General features: G+C 28.0%; 1 protein-coding gene across 1 annotated transcript in view; it reads left to right on the top strand.

Annotated features, from left to right (window-relative positions):
* Positions 1–3,178: 3,178 nt before the first annotated feature.
* LOC136981168 (uncharacterized) overlaps positions 3,179–19,715 on the top strand; it is a 46,505-nt gene continuing 29,968 nt past the window's right edge. The window contains exons 1-4 of the mRNA XM_067277445.1: positions 3,179–3,334; positions 4,399–4,443; positions 4,541–4,687; positions 11,315–11,401. Of these exons, the coding sequence (XP_067133546.1) occupies positions 3,241–3,334; positions 4,399–4,443; positions 4,541–4,687; positions 11,315–11,401 (373 nt within the window). The 5' untranslated portion in view covers positions 3,179–3,240. The remainder of the gene's footprint in view (positions 3,335–4,398; positions 4,444–4,540; positions 4,688–11,314; positions 11,402–19,715) is intronic.

The following is a 19,715-nucleotide window of genomic DNA, read 5'->3' on the forward strand; positions in this document are numbered from 1 at the left end:
GATAGACTTCTGGCAACCTCCTATTGTGTACAATGACGTACTTCTGGCAACCCCTTGTTGTATACAAAGATACACCGTACTTCTGGCAACCCTGGCTGTGTACAATGATGGACTTTTGGAAATCCTCTACTTTAATTACGTCTACAATATGAGCCACGTTGAAATTAAAAATGACAGAAAATTCCGATAGTTTATCCCACGACTAGCAAGTAAGCTTATAAGAACAAATTTGCATGCCACTAATACCACTTAGACAATCTCTCTCTCTCTCCTTTTTTCCTCATCGTTTACAATCATGTACGCGATCTTCCCAAAAACAGTACAGGTCAAATTAAATTGATTAAATTATACAAAATTAATTTTCTAATATCACCGGTTTAAACGGTTATAAAAGTGTTTTCTAATAATAAAAACACTTTTATAAATGGAATTTTGTTTTGAATTATTTATGTTAGGGTCGTACATAATGAATGAATGTCGTCGTATCCTCATAAAATTGTCATTTTACCATAAAATTACACACTATTTTGGTCGCAAAATATGATTAAAGAGTGTATAATTTCACCAGAAAACTAAAAAAAAAAAAAAAAAAATACTCAATAATTATTAATAAATTGTTTTTCTAAAATTACAATTGCATACAATAATAAACAAATACAGTAAAATCTGTTGAAAACGAAACCCAACTAATCAGTACCGTGCCTGTCCGGTTTACACAGGTTTTCACTGTACAAGCATCTATATGATATTATATAATTACGTTTTATTTATAAAAGTAATTTATAAAGAAATTTAATACGAGAGATTAGTTAATTAACTTTTAAAAAAAAATTATAAAATAAACTCATTTTAATTATTTAATTTTTATTTTATTACATTTTACAGATCGAGTAATTTAATTCCGGACACAAATCAGCAGTTTCGTTATCTCGTTACGTGAATTTATTACAGAATTAATCGATTTTTCTAGGAAAATTTTATCATTCTACAAGGAAAATGTTTGTTTGTATTATATTATTGATGATTTAACATCAAAGAAATCGTCATTTTATTTTATTTTTCACCTTCTTAAGTAATTCAATTTTGTAAAAAATGCAAAAAGAAATCATCGTTTTCATTTCATTGTTAAGAAATTTATCTGCAAATTGCATTTTTTTTAAATATAAAATCACGTTTCAGGTAATCGATTTAAAAAAAAAATTACAGAAATCGATTAAAATTTTAATTGTATTTTACAGTAAAACCTGCCCAAACCGAATCTGGAAACCTGCCTAAACGGAAAAACTTCGTAACAAAACGACTTTCTTGTTTAAAAACCTGTTAAAAAGGACACCTGCCAAATCGGAAAAAAAAATATATTTGGTACCGTTCGATTCCGGTTTACACAGGTTTTGCTGTATTATTAATAAATTCAACCCTAAGTTACATTTTATAAATGAACTTTTTTAATAAAATGAGCGATTTCTTAACATTTTTAAAATAATATTATCATAAAAATCAGCACTTGAATTATATTTTTTTAGTTTTAAAAAATCACTGAAAAAGCAGAAAAATTATTAATTATTAAATTATTAAAAATTAAGAAATTGACAACTAAATTACATTTTTTTAAAAAAAATATCGATTGCTTTTTTACAAAAATCCAGAAATTGATTATTATTTAAACACACGAAGAAATAGAAAAGTATTTTATTTTAATCAATTGTTAAGAAATTAACAATTAAATTTAATAATAATTAAAAAAAAATTCAAAAAATTAATTGTATTTTTCACAAAAATTCAGTAACTAATTATAATAATTTTTTTTTTCTTAAAAATTAAACAAATATTTTAATTTCTTATTATAAATACAATAAAACCTGTTTAGAACGGAAACCTTCCAAATCGGAAAAAAAATTAAGTTCCGCGTGAGTACAACTTAAACAGGTTTATAATATATTAAATTGCTCTTTTAGAAAACTTCAGAATTAAATACATGAAAATTCAGTAAAAACCTGTGTAAACCGGACTCGCGTGATATTAAACATTCTTTCCTGCTTAGACAGGTTTTCGTCTTTAACAGGTTTTTAACACAAATCGCTATACATATCGAATAATTCTCTAAATAAATTTCCGTTCTATTAAGGTTCCGTTCTAAACAGGTTATACTATATTTAGGCTATAAATTTATAATTTTTAAAAAATTGATTAATTGTTTTTTTTAAATAAAAATGCAGTAACTGCTTATAATTTTTACATTAAATACTTTATTTATTTTTAAAAAAAACTTTTAAATTTTTTACAGGAAGCTAAAAATAGATTTCCAAAATTAATGCTTTAAAATGCTGAATTTTAATGTTAAAAAAGTGAGAATTAAACTAAAATTTTTCATTTTTATTCACCAAATATTAAATTTCACTCCACGTAAATCTAATAATTGATTGCAATATTATTTTATATTTAAAAAGCAAATAATAAAATTGTTATTTTATTAATTATTATTTATTAAAAACGACTGTACTTTTATTTAAAAAAAAACAGAAAAATTTATTAAATACAGTATAAACCTATTTAAACTGGACCGAATATTTTCTCCGGTTTGGCAGGTTTTCGTTTTAAACGAGTCTTTTTTAATTAACACAGAAAATTCGTGTCGCTTACACAGGTTTTACCTTATAAAATAAATAAATCGCATTAATTTTTAAAAATCAATTTGAAATTGAAATTTTAATTTTTTTTCTGTCATTTACAAAGAAATCGATTACCTTTTTTACAAAATGTCAGTAATTGATTTCATTTTAAGAAATGTATTTATGAAACAGATTAAATATTGAATTTGTCTGTTTCATAAATACATTTTTTAAAAAAAATCAATTACTGACTTTTTGTAAAAAAGGCAATCAATTTCTTTGTAAATGACAGAAAAAATTGAAAATTTATTTTATTATTATTTTTTTTAAATTGCATATTTAATACCAAACTTTTAAATAATACAATTAAAATTACGCGTGCGTAAAATACATAATTTTTATTTCGTCATTTAAAAACACGGTGTTAAACGTATCGTTATGTGTGTGTATTTATTGAATTCTGGGAAGTAAAAAAACAGGAGGGGGAGGGTGAGTCATTTAAAGGGGCGATACTAGAAAATATCAACAGCAGATGGCGCTGCAAACTATACAATGAGTCGACCATAGAGACGAATTTAGACATGATCAATACGTCTCCCAAACATCTCTAGAAGACTTTAGTGTGACCGGAATGTACACATCACACCTATTCCACAACAAAGTGTATAATTGGACTAAACTACTGGATATTCTTAGAATACTATCCTTTGGAATAATATTATTAGGTAAGTGTTAAATTATACTAGAAACGGTAAACAACCTCACGTAAATGAGAGAAACACTATCACCATTGATTGACCCTTCTCCATTTATTTTTAACAAGTGTTAGTAATATTCATCAACAGAGGAAAAAAGACACACACACACACACACACACACACACCCTCCTGTGTTTCTCTACGTAAACCACCGTTATTTAATTAATTATTAAGGTTAATTCTTTAATTTATTTACCTTCATTTTGTATATAACTTTTTAAATATATATATATATGCTGAGGTTATTTTTAGATTTAGAAGTAAATGATATAAATGTTTCTTTGAAATATTTATGTTGTTTACGTTCCTCTACGTCATATTTTCGTATAGAAATCTGGAGGACCCCCTAATGAAGAATTGATGCTATTTTCGAATGCGTATATAATATAATATAATATATTATATTAAAAAAAATATACGTCTTATCACGATGGAAGATAATGATTCTTTTTCACGTTGTGAGATAATGGTCGTGTGCTTTCAATCGATACAAATGTCGATCACGTTTGAATTTCCTAAAAGCACTATATGATATTTTTATGATAATGATAGCCATAAATATTCATTTTTTTTACAATTTTTCTCAGAAAATCGAAGGCTGGTTACGTATATTTTTTAATTGTGTAAAAAATTCGAACGTCAGGGTACGTGACGAAACGATTAATTGCCTTCTGTTACAAGAGGCGATGCCACCAAACAGAGCCATTTTCTGATTCGTTGTGATCGAAGAAATGCACGTTCTGACGTAAAATTTTGTAAATATTTTTGCCATTTTCTAAGCGAAATTGCCAAAATTTCATCGGCGTGCCACTTGTTTCTGGTGTGGTCGATCCGTTTAATCTGTTACAAACCCAATGCTGAAACATGGCGCGAATCTTCGTGTAATCCGATTACTCGAAACGATGGCCGAAACAGAATTTTAAAAAAATAATAATAAAGAATAAATATGATTAATTTCTTATTTTTATCGTGAATAATTCGGGTTTATAAGTTTAAAAATTCCGTTTTCTAAATCTATCTTCTCTCTTCAGTTTTCCTCTTTGTTATTCCACTAGGAGCTGAAGAAGAATGTATACGTGAGTATTGTGGTTAAATATACGAGATAATTAACGTAAATATTGCGGGATTAATTAATTATTATTTTTTCAATCAAATCCTTGTAAATTCGTGTAGATTCCAGGCTTTGGTGTTACGAATGCAATTCGTGGAGTGATGCTCGCTGCAAGGATCCTTTCAATGAGAGCTCGGGACTTCAGGAACCTGCACTTTTGAGACGTTGCGAGGGATGCTGCGTCAAGATTGTTACAGATAAAGGAACAAGTAATATAGATATTTAAAAATCTACCCTTTTATTTCCTCTTTTTTTTTTTTTTAAGTTTCGTTAGCGGAAATCAATTAAGCAGATTGCTGGTAATAAATTCTGAATGAGCTTTTTCTTCATCATTTATAAATGGTGTAGCGATAAGTGCTGCGAGAACAAAATTGGATGAGCTTTCATTACTATATTTATGTAGCTTTCATCTGTTATCTTAATTGCTTTTAAATATATAAGCAATTAAATGCATAGTTGATTGCCTTTAAAAGCATTTTAGTAGCTTTCCAGGAGAATTAAATGATTGTTAATTCTAGCTCCTGTAGGTTATTTACTACTTCTAGTGAGTGCTTTAAGCGATTTTAATACTTTTAAGCGGTGCAGTTTACTTATAAAACTCTATTATCTCTTTATACGAGTAATTTTGTAAGCAATTTATAATCAATTTTAAGTGCTACTTTAATTACTGTTTAAGATTCTTTTATGGCTTTCTTCTCTTTGTGATTTATTGATTTTTCTTTTAATCAAGCTTAACTTAATAAATTTATTTAATTGCTTTTATAGAAATTTTCTTGATTTATAAATTTTATAATTAACTTCAAAGCTTTATAATTGATGTAAGCAATTTAATATCAAGTTTCTGACTCGTACAAGTCAAACCTCGATATAGCGCCTCCGAAATTGGCGTTAAATCGAACGTAAAACATAAAAATAAGGTTTAAAGCAAATCTGTGCGCTTGAGAGCCACGTAATATTGCCCCTTTACAATGCAAAATCTTGTATTTACTAATAAACAAAGGACGAAGCATTCTATGGTTAATGTTTAAGACGAAGATCCGTTTGTACGTATTCACTGTCGCTATACAGAGCGGCGCTAAATCGAGGTTTGGTTTCAGTGTTAAAGATAATAAACGTTTGCTTCTATTACCTAAAAAGTACAGGATTTAGAAGCAGTTTTTCGTTTTATAAGTTAATTTAAGAACGTATTTTATGATTTATGAGAAAATTAACATGTAAAATTAGCTTAAAATTGTATTTTTAACGATTAAAAGTTTGTCTTTTTTTTTTTACTCCTGTTTATATCTAAGCATTTTCTCATTCAGACGATGAAATTCTTATTATAGCCTGTTTTCATACAAAAAGATTTATTAATGCTTTAAAAGCCTTATAAAGGGGGATAATTTATAGAATTTTCTTTACATAATGGTTTATATATAAACCATAAATAATATTTACTAGTTTTTTTGGGAAATTTTATTTGAAATTCGTGCCGAACGTAACCCGAAATTACATTCAATTTACATATTTTATTATATATAGACTATCGTGCGACGGTTTTGAATGCTGAAGAATTGGTTTAGTATTGAAAAAACACTACTCCCAGAAAACGTTTTAAGCATAAAATAGTAAATACTTTCAACTAGAAAGCAGGAATAAGAAAAGAATCCATTTGTTATACATCGGATCTCTTATGTAAATATTGAATTGCCATTACAAATTCATACATTACAATTGTTCTAAAATGTAATATTTATTGAATTTTTTGGGCATCCCAAATGTAATTTGTTGAGGAATGTCCTTCTAAATATATTCTAAATTTTAGTCAATTGTAAAGGGATTTTTTAAGCGAGTTGTAAAGGGCTTCTAAAGACGTTTTTCATTCTAAAGGAGGTTTTAAGAGACTTCTAAAGAGAATTCTAAAGGAGTTTTTAGTGACTTCTAAAGAGGGTTTTTATTCTAAAGGAGATTTTAAGAGAGTTCTAAAGAGATTCTTCATCTAAAGAGAATTCTAAAGAGATTCTTCATCTAAAGAGAATTCTAAATAAGTTTTTAGTGACTTCTAAAGAGGGTTTTCATTCTAAAGGAGGTTTTAAGAGAGTTCTAAAGAGATTCTTCATCTAAAGAGAATTCTAAATAAGTTTTTAGTGACTTCTAAAGAGGGTTTTCATTCTAAAGGAGGTTTTTAGAAAGTTCTAAAGAGATTCTTCATCTACAGAGAAATCTAAAGGAGTTTTTAGTGACTTCTAAAGAGGTTTTTCTTTTTCATTCTAAAGGAATTTTTAGAGAGATTTAAACAGATTCTTCATCTAAACAGAATTGTGAAGGGTTTCTAATGACTTCTAAACATGTTATTTCTCTAAAATTCTGTTAAATTTAAGAAACAATACCCAGTCCTTACTCCTTAGATATTTACAGAATTATAGAATGTTTATATAGAATTATAGAAAAATAACTAAAGATTAAAACTGACTATATTTATAAATATACACATTACAGACACTTAATTTAGACTCAGAAATTATTTTTAGCTGGCCTTGGATTTGTGGCTATAGCACTTAACAGGCCCTTTTTCCTTCTATCAAACAAATGATACAAGTAAAAACTGCGAGGCCCTAGCTAAATGTTAGTATTTCTTAAAGTTTAGAGAGTTTTCTTAGTATCTGTAACGGTATTTCCTAATTTATTTCTGGTAATGACCCACATTCTCTTACTGAATGATCTTCGTACATCCCACTGATTGTTGATAAACAGTGATACAGCTGTATCTAAAAATACTAAGAGGTTTCTAACGCGTATTGTTGAGATTAGAAGCCTCAATTTCGTCGCCAAGAAACCGGAAATAATACTAAAGATGCTGCTTTTCTTCCGCTTTGAAAAATCGAAGATATTCCTCCTCCGCATCCCAAAATCATCAGACGAAACGACTTTTCGGATCGAAAAAATACTTTTAAAATTGAAAAATATTTGTAGTAACGTTAATAAAATGGCTCATACGTTAGATAAGAAGGAGTATAAGAAGAAAAACTATCGATAATCAATGAGTAAGAGGAATTACAGCTTTGGGGTGTAAGATCCGTAATTAAGATACATCCAAGCTTCTGAGTTATTGTTTTAATAATTAATTAACTTTAAAATAACCTTTAAATTAATGACTTATAAGTAGTCGAACCATTAATTTACAAAAAAAAATCGAATTTTTTCCGTGTTAAAAACCAGAAATTTGGGTTACATCATTTTAAAAAAAGTATGGCTGTAAACAATTATATAACGTGATAAATAAGCAATTTATTTAGTTTTTCTAGTTATAAATTGAGTTGTTTTTTAGATTAAAAAACATAATGGTCCGAACCCACAACTTGCAACCTGTTACGAAGCAACTGCACGTAACGTGTAACCAATTGAGTTGGCGATTTAGTGGATTCTATGGAGGATTCTCTCGTTATATCAATGATTTTATAGCCTTTATATTGTGATTTTATAGGTTTTAAATGATTTCAATTTAATTTCGACGTGTAAAATTTCTTTAAAAATTTACAAGTTGTTCTTTACGCGCCATTAAATTTATATATTATTTATTTCGTTTTATATCGATACATATCCTTACACAGATTTTACAGCTGTTAATGCTTATCTACAGATTTAACGTTTATTATTTTTATTTTTTGTATTATTATTATTATTTTTTTTTTTTTTTTAGTTCTCGAGCAGCGAATTATTTTATTTTTCTACAATTTTTACGCTTGTCAGTAAATTTTCTTAATGAACTCAGGCTTGGATCGATTCGGTACCACGAGCTTTAACGTTAAAATATCTTGAAATAAATCTTTCAAAATGGAGGATTAATGATTTATTACGTGTTTAAGAAAGTAAATTTTGAAATTTAAAGTTAGAAATTCTCAATTTTCGTATAATTGGAAGCTGTAGAAGTAATCAAAAATCACTAATTTAACCATAAATAGTGTATGTGTGTTTATTTATATAACGTAGCAGTGCCAAAATACACCTACTGAAAATTAATTATAAATAGTGTTTTTTTTTTTTTTTTTTTAACTAAGTCGTATAAATTCGTAAAAATTTCAATCGAATTTTATGCTTACTCGGAGTTAAATACGCAACTTGTAGCTTGATCTTTATGTTGAGATCCCAATTTGTATACCGCTCTTTATATTAAGATCCATTTATAGCACGCTCATTATATTAACACCCCATTTTACAGTTCATCCTTTATATTAAGACCCCAACTTATCGCTCGCTCTTTATATTAAGACTCCAATTTATAGCCTGATCTTTATGTTGAGACCACAATTTCTAGCTCGCTCTTTATATTAAGACCCTATTTTACAGCCCACGATTTATATTAAGACCCCATTTATAGCCCAATTTTTACATTACGAGCCTGATTGTCACGTCAAGACCGCAATTTACAGCCCAATTTTTGTACTAAGACCCCATTTTACGGTTCATCCTTTATATATAAGACCCCAATTTATAGCCTGATCTTTATGTTGAGTGCACAATTTCTAGCTTGCTCTTTATATTAAGACCCTATTTTACAGCTCGCCATTTATATTAAGACCCCATTTTATAGCCCAATTTTTACATTACGAGCCTTATTGTCACGTCAAGACCGCAATTTACAGCCCAATCTTTGTACTAAAACCCCATTTTACGGTTTATCCTTTATATATAAAACCCCAATTTATAGCCTGATCTTTATGTTGAGTGCACAATTTCTAGCTCGCTCTTTATATTAAGACCCTATTTTACAGCCCACGATTTATATTAAGACCCCATTTATAGCCCAATTTTTACATTACGAGCCTGATTGTCACGTCAAGACCGCAATTTACAGCCCAATTTTTGTACTAAGACCCCATTTTACGGTTCATCCTTTATATATAAGACCCCAATTTATAGCCTGATCTTTATGTTGAGTGCACAATTTCTAGCTTGCTCTTTATATTAAGACCCTATTTTACAGCTCGCCATTTATATTAAGACCCCATTTTATAGCCCAATTTTTACATTACGAGCCTTATTGTCACGTCAAGACCGCAATTTACAGCCCAATCTTTGTACTAAAACCCCATTTTACGGTTTATCCTTTATATATAAAACCCCAATTTATAGCCTGATCTTTATGTTGAGTGCACAATTTCTAGCTCGCTCTTTATATTAAGACCCTATTTTACAGCCCACGATTTATATTAAGACCCCATTTATAGCCCAATTTTTACATTACGAGCCTGATTGTCACGTCAAGACCGCAATTTACAGCCCAATTTTTGTACTAAGACCCCATTTTACGGTTCATCCTTTATATATAAGACCCCAATTTATAGCCTGATCTTTATGTTGAGTGCACAATTTCTAGCTTGCTCTTTATATTAAGACCCTATTTTACAGCTCGCCATTTATATTAAGACCCCATTTTATAGCCCAATTTTTACATTACGAGCCTTATTGTCACGTCAAGACCGCAATTTACAGCCCAATCTTTGTACTAAAACCCCATTTTACGGTTTATCCTTTATATATAAGACCCCAATTTATAGCCTGATCTTTATGTTGAGTGCACAATTTCTAGCTCGCTCTTTATATTAAGACCCTATTTTACAGCCCGCCATTTATATTAAGACCCCATTTTATAGCCCAATTTTTACATTACGAGCCTTATTGTCACGTCAAGACCGCAATTTACAGCCCAATCTTTGTACTAAAACCCCATTTTACGGTTTATCCTTTATATATAAAACCCCAATTTATAGCCTGATCTTTATGTTGAGTGCACAATTTCTAGCTCGCTCTTTATATTAAGACCCTATTTTACAGCCCACGATTTATATTAAGACCCCATTTATAGCCCAATTTTTACATTACGAGCCTGATTGTCACGTCAAGACCGCAATTTACAGCCCAATTTTTGTACTAAGACCCCATTTTACGGTTCATCCTTTATATATAAGACCCCAATTTATAGCCTGATCTTTATGTTGAGTGCACAATTTCTAGCTCGCTCTTTATATTAAGACCGTATTTTACAGCCCACGATTTATATTAAGACCCCATTTTATAGCCCAATTTTTACATTACGAGCCTGATTGTTACGTCAAGACCGCAATTTACAGTTTAATCTTTGTACTAAGACACCATTTTATACCCCAATCTTTATATTAAAATTCCATTTTCGTATAATAATAATCGTATAAATGTTAATAAACTTAAGAAATGTAAAAAAACATTCGTATTAAAAAAAAGAAATTGCGAATGATTAATAAACTTTTTACGATAGTTTTCACTTAATAATTCAAGAAGTAAAATGAATAAATTATGGATACAAAATGCCACAAGTGAGTCGAGTTCTTTCAACTTTCATTCTATTCTATTTTATTTTTTATTTTTTATGTTTTTATTCCTGAAAATCATATAATATTAACTCAATTAATTATATATCTGATAAAAGGGCTCTACATTAAACTTTTTTAATTATCAAAATTGGATTTTCGTGTATTGAATAAATTGTGTTTTTTTTTTTTTGGTGAAAAGTAGCAATTCTTTTGCTAGAAAATTAAATTACTTTGTGTAATTATTATGGAATTCATGTTTTATTTATTGTATTTTCGTGACCGTTTCTACAAAAATCATCACGCAGCTTTGTTTACATTCGTCTACAGTTAATTTTCCCTGTCTGGATTCAGTTTTTTTGGCTGAAAAATCCAATTTTTTTGGAGAGTTTAATGCAAACATAATCAATTTTTTTGAAATTTTTGCACATTTTAATGTAAATAAAAACCCTATTTTTTTAAAGGTAAATTTAAAAAATACGTATATATTTAAACAATTTTCTCTTACAGAACAGGAAGCAATCAGGAGGACCTGTACATCAAATTTACAAATCAACCTGTTTCTTGTCGATCACGTTTGCATGAAAGAAAGCGAAGGTAAAGGCACTATGTGCTTTTGCGAGAGTGAAGCATGCAATTCAGTTCCTTCTTTAACCATAAGAAATGATATTTTGCTTTGGTCCCTATCTCTATCAATCATTAAAGGCTATTATAGACTTTAGTAACGAAAATAATGGAAAATAAAGGCTAGGAAACTCTAAAAAAAATTTAGTCTCAGGAACGTAGACGATGTAAATGCAGATTGTATGTAAAAAAAAAAAACGATTAAAAATGTACAGTTAAATAATTTAGTATAACAATTGCATATAAAATTTATCAATTTGTTTGAATTTTTCTTCTAAAAGAAATCATGTAAATACGTGCTTTCAAGTGTTTAAAAGGTGGGATATTTCATTATTATAATGTGAAGTTTGCAATAATTAATATATTATATATTATACATATATCTATACATATATATATATATATATAAAAGTTATAAATTTCTGTTATCTGTTTGTATAATTTAATATAGACAATCATAAGGCTCAAGTTGAGTATGTGTATAAATTGTCTTTGTTCTTGAAAAATATACCTTATAAATTATTAATTTTTAGTTATAGATCGATGGATAAATAATTATACAAGTGAGAAAAATTCGATATAACAGTAAACAATTATAATTTTCAATTGTTAATGTTAAATTTACATAAATTTATACGTGTAAGAGAGACGTTTCCAGCGATCGAAAAATGCAATAATCTGTAAATTTATACCAAAAATTACGTTTTATTTGAATAATTTAAGCGTTAATTAATAAATATATAAGATAATTTATTAATTAAACACGTAAATTTAACCTATAGTTTCAGTTTCGTGCGGCGAAAATTAAATGGAATGAGTTTAATACAGACAGGAAAAAATCAAAAATAACAATATTTAATTCATTCAAATATATTTTATATTAAACATATCAACATCTTTACGTATTGTACATACCTTTTAAGATATTTTTATAATCATTTATAATGTATAATCCTTCGTATTGTATGTTACGTATGAGTAAAGCACCCCCAGCTCTGTTGTGTAGGTATATATACCAAGAGTTTGTTTGTACTTAAAAAAAATATAACGATTATCTTATGATTATGTACAGTAAAATGTACAGTTGTACTAAAAATAATTGCAATATTCGATTGCTCAAATATGTCAAGTGGAATGTCAAACGAATGGTTAACGATGTACTTGTTATAAACACATATATATATATATAAGTTACTATATCTGTTAACATGTTCTAAACTTTGTTGTATAGATTCTAATGGTGGGAAGGGTGAGGAACAGAGTGCTTATTCTCCATTTTTAATGTCTATCCAACACAAAAAAAAGAGAAGCCATTAATTTCATTCTGTGATCCTTGCGCCGGCTTGTGCCTAATTTAAAAAATAAATAATAATAATAATAATAATAATCCCATAAAGCCTAATTGCCGTCTTTAAATATCATTAAATCCTGCCGATTTTTGGATATTCTTTAATTAAATAATTAAAGAAATTAATGCATTTATTAGGCTAAATTGCTTATTAATATGTTTACTTACGCTTAGGTAACGTTAGAAAAGGTATTAATTGCTGGAAATTAATGAAGTTTTAGCGATTCCTCATTCATTTATACAAATTTTTCTTCACCTTTTTTTCACTTTTTGCTATTCAATACGTTCTAACTGTACAAATTCAAGAGCTTTAGTGCTCTTGAATTAGTACAGTTGAATCGAAGAGAGCTAAAGTACACTTTTTAATACGCCATTTTACTGTATTTATGTACAATTGTCTATGTTAATTCGTATCTTGCCTCATCAGAAACTCGGATAACACGGAATATGTTTGATACAAAGTAACCATAAAGTACAAGAATATTAAGCATTTACGACGATTACAATTAAAAGAACTTCTTTAATATATTTTTAAAATATTTTATCGCCGTGTGAAATCATCCGAGTAAATTCTTCTTTAAAAATTTCTACACCCCTACACCCCAAGACACTTGAAACGAGCTGCTGTGCTTTGTCTTTATTGGCAAAAATACTATTCCAGTACACACAACTCGCCTTGGATAAGGCGGGGAACCTCGTTTAATCGGGACTCTACAGTACTTAAAGAGGCATTTTATATTAGGGGAGCGTGCAATTGTTTTGTGTAATAATATCTCCCATTTTTCCCTTACTTTCTACACTTCATTTTAATTAAACAATTGTTTATAAGGAGGAATTAACGGGAAAAACTCCCTGTAAAACTTCATTAATTTTTGCAGCATCGCAACAGTATCTATAATAGTATATTATACATTAATAGTACATTGAATAAACTACGTAGAACAGTATACAATATAGAAAATAGAAAATAATAATAATACACAAACGAGACGAGAAAATTAGTATAAAAAAAAAATACATAAATTAGTAAGACATAAAACCTATCACAGTATTTACGACATTTTATTATTAAAGAGAGAAAATAAGAAAAAAAAAAACACACTCAGAATTGGTGTGACGTAGGAAAATAATTAAGTAAACTAATTAAATAATTAATAAATGTATAATTAGGCATACTTGTATACAGTCCTGAGTATTTGTAAAGTGCTTTTTAGTAAAAATTAACGTCCAATTTTACAAAAATACAAGCAGAAATTAATAGAAAGAAAATCCGAAAATCGACAATATAATAATAATAATAATAATAATAATTAGTAGATTTGATGTGTAGAAAATTTTCAGGATTCTTAGTGATAAATCATTTATAATAAACAGCTCATGTGTTTTAATTAGGGATATTTTAATGTGAAGCATGTTTGTATACTCCCATTTGAAGGTGTTTTTATTAAGAAATGAGATATATATGTGTATTTTAATCGAATTTATGCATAAATTAATTTATTATCTTTTAAAAAAACAAGAGAAAAAATGAAGATTTTTAGATGCCATTCCAGACTATGCCAGTATTAAGTCATATATGTTGACTATGCACATAACAGAATGAAATTTAAATGCTATACATGTGTGTGGTGTTGTTGTATGTTCATTTTCTAAATTAAAAACGTTTAAAAAGAAAAAAAATTAATAATAAAATTCTGTATCATCATTTGTCTGGAATATTTATTGTGAAATGTTGTTAAATACGGCAAAACCTGCCTAAGACGGAACCTGTCTAAGGCGGAAGCAGCGATTTTCTTGTTTGAGAATAATCCGTTCAAAAAAAAACTGTCAAACCAAGAGATATTCTGTCCGTCTTACGCAGGTTTTACTGTATATAATTATTTAAATAAATAATATATAGATATATATATACATATATTCATCTATATTTAGAAAAAATCAAAAATAATAATGATAAATGATGCTCTATTTTATATTTTAAAAAAGGGGCACATTTTAATGTATATTTAATGCTTTTCAAATTATATGTTATTGAGAATATAATAAAAATTATTTTAAACCTAATTTTTGGGTCTATTTTTGGGGGATTTCGAGTGAAATTGTTATGCTAAATATAAGCATAGATAACATTTTGCCATTGCATCACATCCAATTTTAAACGTGTTTTCCACATTCCACAAACATGTGTTAAGCTTCAGTTGGATTATTTTTACTTAAATCTTGCTTACTCCAATACTTATTAACTTTGTTTAATTATAATTAAACTTAAATATAATTAAATTTAATTATAATTAAGTTTTAACATTTAAAAAAAATGCATTTTTAAATGGGATATTTCCCCCTATTATTATTATTATTGTTGTTGTTTAAAAATATTGGCATTCTATTGAGAATTTGTCATCAGAGTTTAATCGTAATTAATTCTAATTACAATTAAATTTTAATCATTAAAAAATGCATTTTTTATCGGTATTTCTGTTGTTGTTTGGGTGGGTTTATTTATTGTTTTTGTGTGTGAAAATTATAATATTTCAGTGAGGAATTTTCAGGCAGATTTGTTGTGGGTGTAAACTTTAATATATAACAGGGGTTTGCCCGCCACCAAATGTGTGAAAATATGAGGCCCTAAGCTATATTGACTCATAAAGTGAGGATCTAAGCTGTATAGACACACAGCATTAGAAACTTAAGCTATATCGACTCGAAACATGAAGGCCCTAAGCTACTGTATAGACTCAAATCGCGAAGGCCCTAACCTACTATATATACTCAAAACGTAAAGGCCCTAAGCTACTATATAGACTCAAATCACAAAGGCCCTAAGCTACTATATAGACTCAAATCACAAAGGCCCTAAGCTACTATATAGACTCAAAACGTGAAGGCCCTAAGCTACTATATAGACTCAAATCGCGAAGGCCTTAAGCTACTATATAGACTCAAATCGCAAAGGCCCTAAGCTACTATATAGACTCAAAACGTGAAGGCCTTAAGCTACTATATAGACTCAAATCGCGAAGGCCCTAAGCTACTATATAGACTCAAATCGCAAAGGCCCTAAGCTACTATATAGACTCAAATCGCGAAGGCCCTAAGCTACTATATAGACTCAAAACGTGAGACCTTAGCTGATGTTATTGTTGTTATTTGAGAAAAGGCACAATTTTCTAAAAATAACACAGAAAATATTTAAAAAAAAAAAAACAATAAAACTGCTTTCATTGGCACGTGTTTCTTTGCAAATTTTGCATTTTTGGAACTAAAAATATCACTTTTCAAACAATAAATATAATAAAATATTTAATTAAAATAGTTTTATTTACATGTTTAACGGAAAAAATAATAATAATAATTTTAGAAATAAAACTCCCTTCGTTTTCTAAAAATAACAATGAAAACTATAAAAGGAAAACAGTAAGAATTCTTTTATTTACGAGTAGTTTTTGAATATAAAACGTCATTTTTAATAATAATTCGAAGCAAAACTAATTAAAGTATTATAATTTTACACAGTAAAATAAAAAATTAAAGTTGTTAATAGTAAAAATTCCGGCATTTTTCTCGGACTAAAGCATCACCAGTGTGTAAAAATTCCCAAGTAAAAACAATAAAAATGCCTTCATTTTCAGGGTTTTTTCCCCGCAAGAATCCATTCATAAACAATAAACAATAAACAATAAAAAACACTTCATTTTCAGGGTTTTTTTCTGGAAAAGATCTATTTTTAGATACAAGAAACACCACAAATTTCTAAAATTAACAGTGTAAAAGTGTTAATTAACATATTTTCTTCACACATTTCTGAAAAAAAAAAACAATTCTTAGAAACAAAAAGACATTTGTTAATAAAAATAAAAATGAAAAATTCTTAAAACGTTAATAAAAAATAATAATTCATTCAGTATTTTTTTTAATTAATTAAAAAATATTGTATGTAATAATTATAATAAAGAACACATCAAACAATAATTAAAATATTTTTATTTTAATTATTTAAAAAAATTTCTGTTATATTTTGTTTCCAAAAATAAAACATAATTCTGTAAAAATAATGGTAAATATGACAATTAATTAACAATTAAAATGCTTCTATTCATTCATTTTTGTGAAGGGTAAGTTTAAAAATTAAAAATTTAAAATTAAAAAAAAAAAGTATAATTTTGGAAATATAACAATGAAAAATGTAAATTAAATTAACATCTAACTCATTCACTCATTGATGTTTTTCATTGTTGTATTTCCAAAATTGCTCTGTTAAAATGTTTGTTCCTAATATTTCTTCTGTAGAGAGTAATTTAATTAAATTGTTGTTAATTTAATTGGTTTGATTTGATTGTTGTCGACATTTTGTTATTGTTATATTTCCAAAATAATTATTTTTGTTTTATTGATTACTTTTGTTTTATCTCTATATTCTTTTATGTATTATAAAGTTCAAACTATTTTTAAGACAAAGCAACAAAACAAGGAATTTTCTTTGACACAAAGCAACAAAACAAAAAATTTTCTTTGACACAAAGCAACAAAACAAGGAATTTTCTTTGACACAAAGCAACAAAACAAGGAATTTTCTTCGACACAAAGCAACAAAACAAGGAATTTTCTTTGACACAAAGCAACAAAACAAGGAATTTTCCTTGACACAAAGCAACAAAACAAGGAATTTTCCTTGACACAAAGCAACAAAACAAGGAATTTTCTTTGACACAAAGCAACAAAACAAGGAATTTTCTTCGACACAAAGCAACAAAACAAGGAATTTTCTTTGACACAAAGCAACAAAACAAGGAATTTTCTTTGACACAAAGCAACAAAAACAAAAAATTTCTTTCAAAAGGAACAAAACAAAGAATTTTCTTTGACACAAAGGAACAAACAAAATTTACTTTCAGACAGAGAAACAAAAAAATAATTTTGGAAATATAGCAATAAATATAGCAATAACAATCTTTAGTCATAAACATAAATTTCGCTGAAAAGAACTAAACACACAGGAAACACATCATTAATTGACTATGCCAACTTTATTATACAAGCAAATACATTTGGGGCCTTCCTCCTCTCTTCAATCCTTTATTACAGATCTACTTAATTAAATCACAAATGCTGTATTACACGCAATACCGAATGCATAATACATTTTTAAAATTTTACAGTAAACTACCTTTAATTGTTTTCAAGTATATTAAAGGAAAACCTTTTATAATAAATCAAAAAGGGCCTTATTAATCACTATAAAATTTTAAAAATACAGTAAAACCGGTTAAAAACAGAACGGAAACCTGCCTAAAAGGGAAGAATTCTTCAGAACGCAGAGATTTTTTTCGTTTAAAAAAACAGAAGCGTTTCGAAGAATTCGTCCCCTTTAGGCAGGTTACCGTTTTATTGAGGTTTCGTTTTAAACAGGTTTTACTGTATTACGTTTAATTACTAAAAAACACCTCACTTTCAAGTGAAATTGAAGGTTAACTTGAGAAAAAGAAGTATGAACATAATTATAATCAATCAGAAATCCAATTAAAAATCATAATTAACAGGAAAATTGCCAGATTTTACTTTTTATTCCCTAAGAAAAAACGTTCAATAAGTCACTTGTAGGACGGACACTTCACTTAATAATTAATTAAATAAACCCATATATTGTTTTAGAATAATGCTGAATGACTATTTTACGAGCCATTAATATACAGTGTTACCTACCTCTCAGAGCACTACTAGACTCATTTAATATAATAATATTACGAAAAATATACAATTATAGAGTGTTAATATAACAGAACCTGTTTTAAACGGACCCTCCTAAATATTCCGTTTTGTAGAGGTTAATGTTTGTATTAATTAACTTGAGAACATCTATTTTTTTACACAATAAAAGTACACGTTACGGTGTAATTCTCCTCATCCCCATGATTCTAATCTACAAGTTACAGCATTGATTTTGAATTTAGCACCTGTTACGCCGAAAAATTCCGCCTTACTCAAGTTATGTTACGCAATTGGTACCCAAAAGTCTTCAGTTTTAGTTCTTCGGGTCCTAAGAGGGCATTTTTTTTATCGTACTCATTAAGGATTCGGCCATGCCCGCAATGGGGATGACGGGGCCCGAAAGACCACCCACGAGAAAAGTCCGCGTTAGACAGGTTTCAGGCCTATAATGGTATTTTGCACAGAGAATCGTTTTGTTCCGAGATTTATATTCTGTTTTATGGTTCGTTTAAGGCAGGTTTCACTTTATAAAGAAGGAACTAGCTTTAGAAATTGCCTGTCTTCTAACTTACAAGTAAATTTATTTAATATAAAGAAAAAAATAACGTAAAAAATGATAGGATAAAAGGAAAATAGCTCGAAAATGAGACTATAAAGAGGAAATACTTCAGAATTTACTAAGAAACGACTCGTGATAAAGAAGATTTACTTGTAAAGCAGGTTAAAAGAATTAATTTTAAATATTATAAATAAATATATATATATATATAATCAAACCTCTGAACAACGACCACTAATAGAAACATCGTCGTCGTTTAGAAATGGCCGTTCTTTAGAGGTTATCCCGTGTGTCTATTAAAAAACGAAATGTTCCCGAGAAAGTGGCCGTTGTTTAGAGGTTAAACACAAAATAAATTCAATTTCATCGCGATTTATTAATCGAATTAACTTATTGTAATATTAATTCGTTTAATATAATGAATATAAATAAAATACAATTACTAGAAATATCTATATTTAATGAAATATTGAATAAATAATGAAAGTGATTCGGACAGACACACACGACTTATCAATCAATAACTTGATGGAATTGAAAGAGGGGAGAATATTTTCTATATTTCTGATGGATTTCTAAGGGAAAATTATTAAATTTTAGTAAAATATATATATATATATATTTTACTTGTTGAATCAATTTTTTTCTTTCATTTAAACTTGGCAAAGGTTTAT

This window comes from Centruroides vittatus, unplaced genomic scaffold (assembly GCF_030686945.1).
Source record: "Centruroides vittatus isolate TY-2023 unplaced genomic scaffold, ASM3068694v2 contig_747, whole genome shotgun sequence".
NCBI classification, from domain to species: Eukaryota; Metazoa; Arthropoda; class Arachnida; order Scorpiones; family Buthidae; genus Centruroides; species Centruroides vittatus.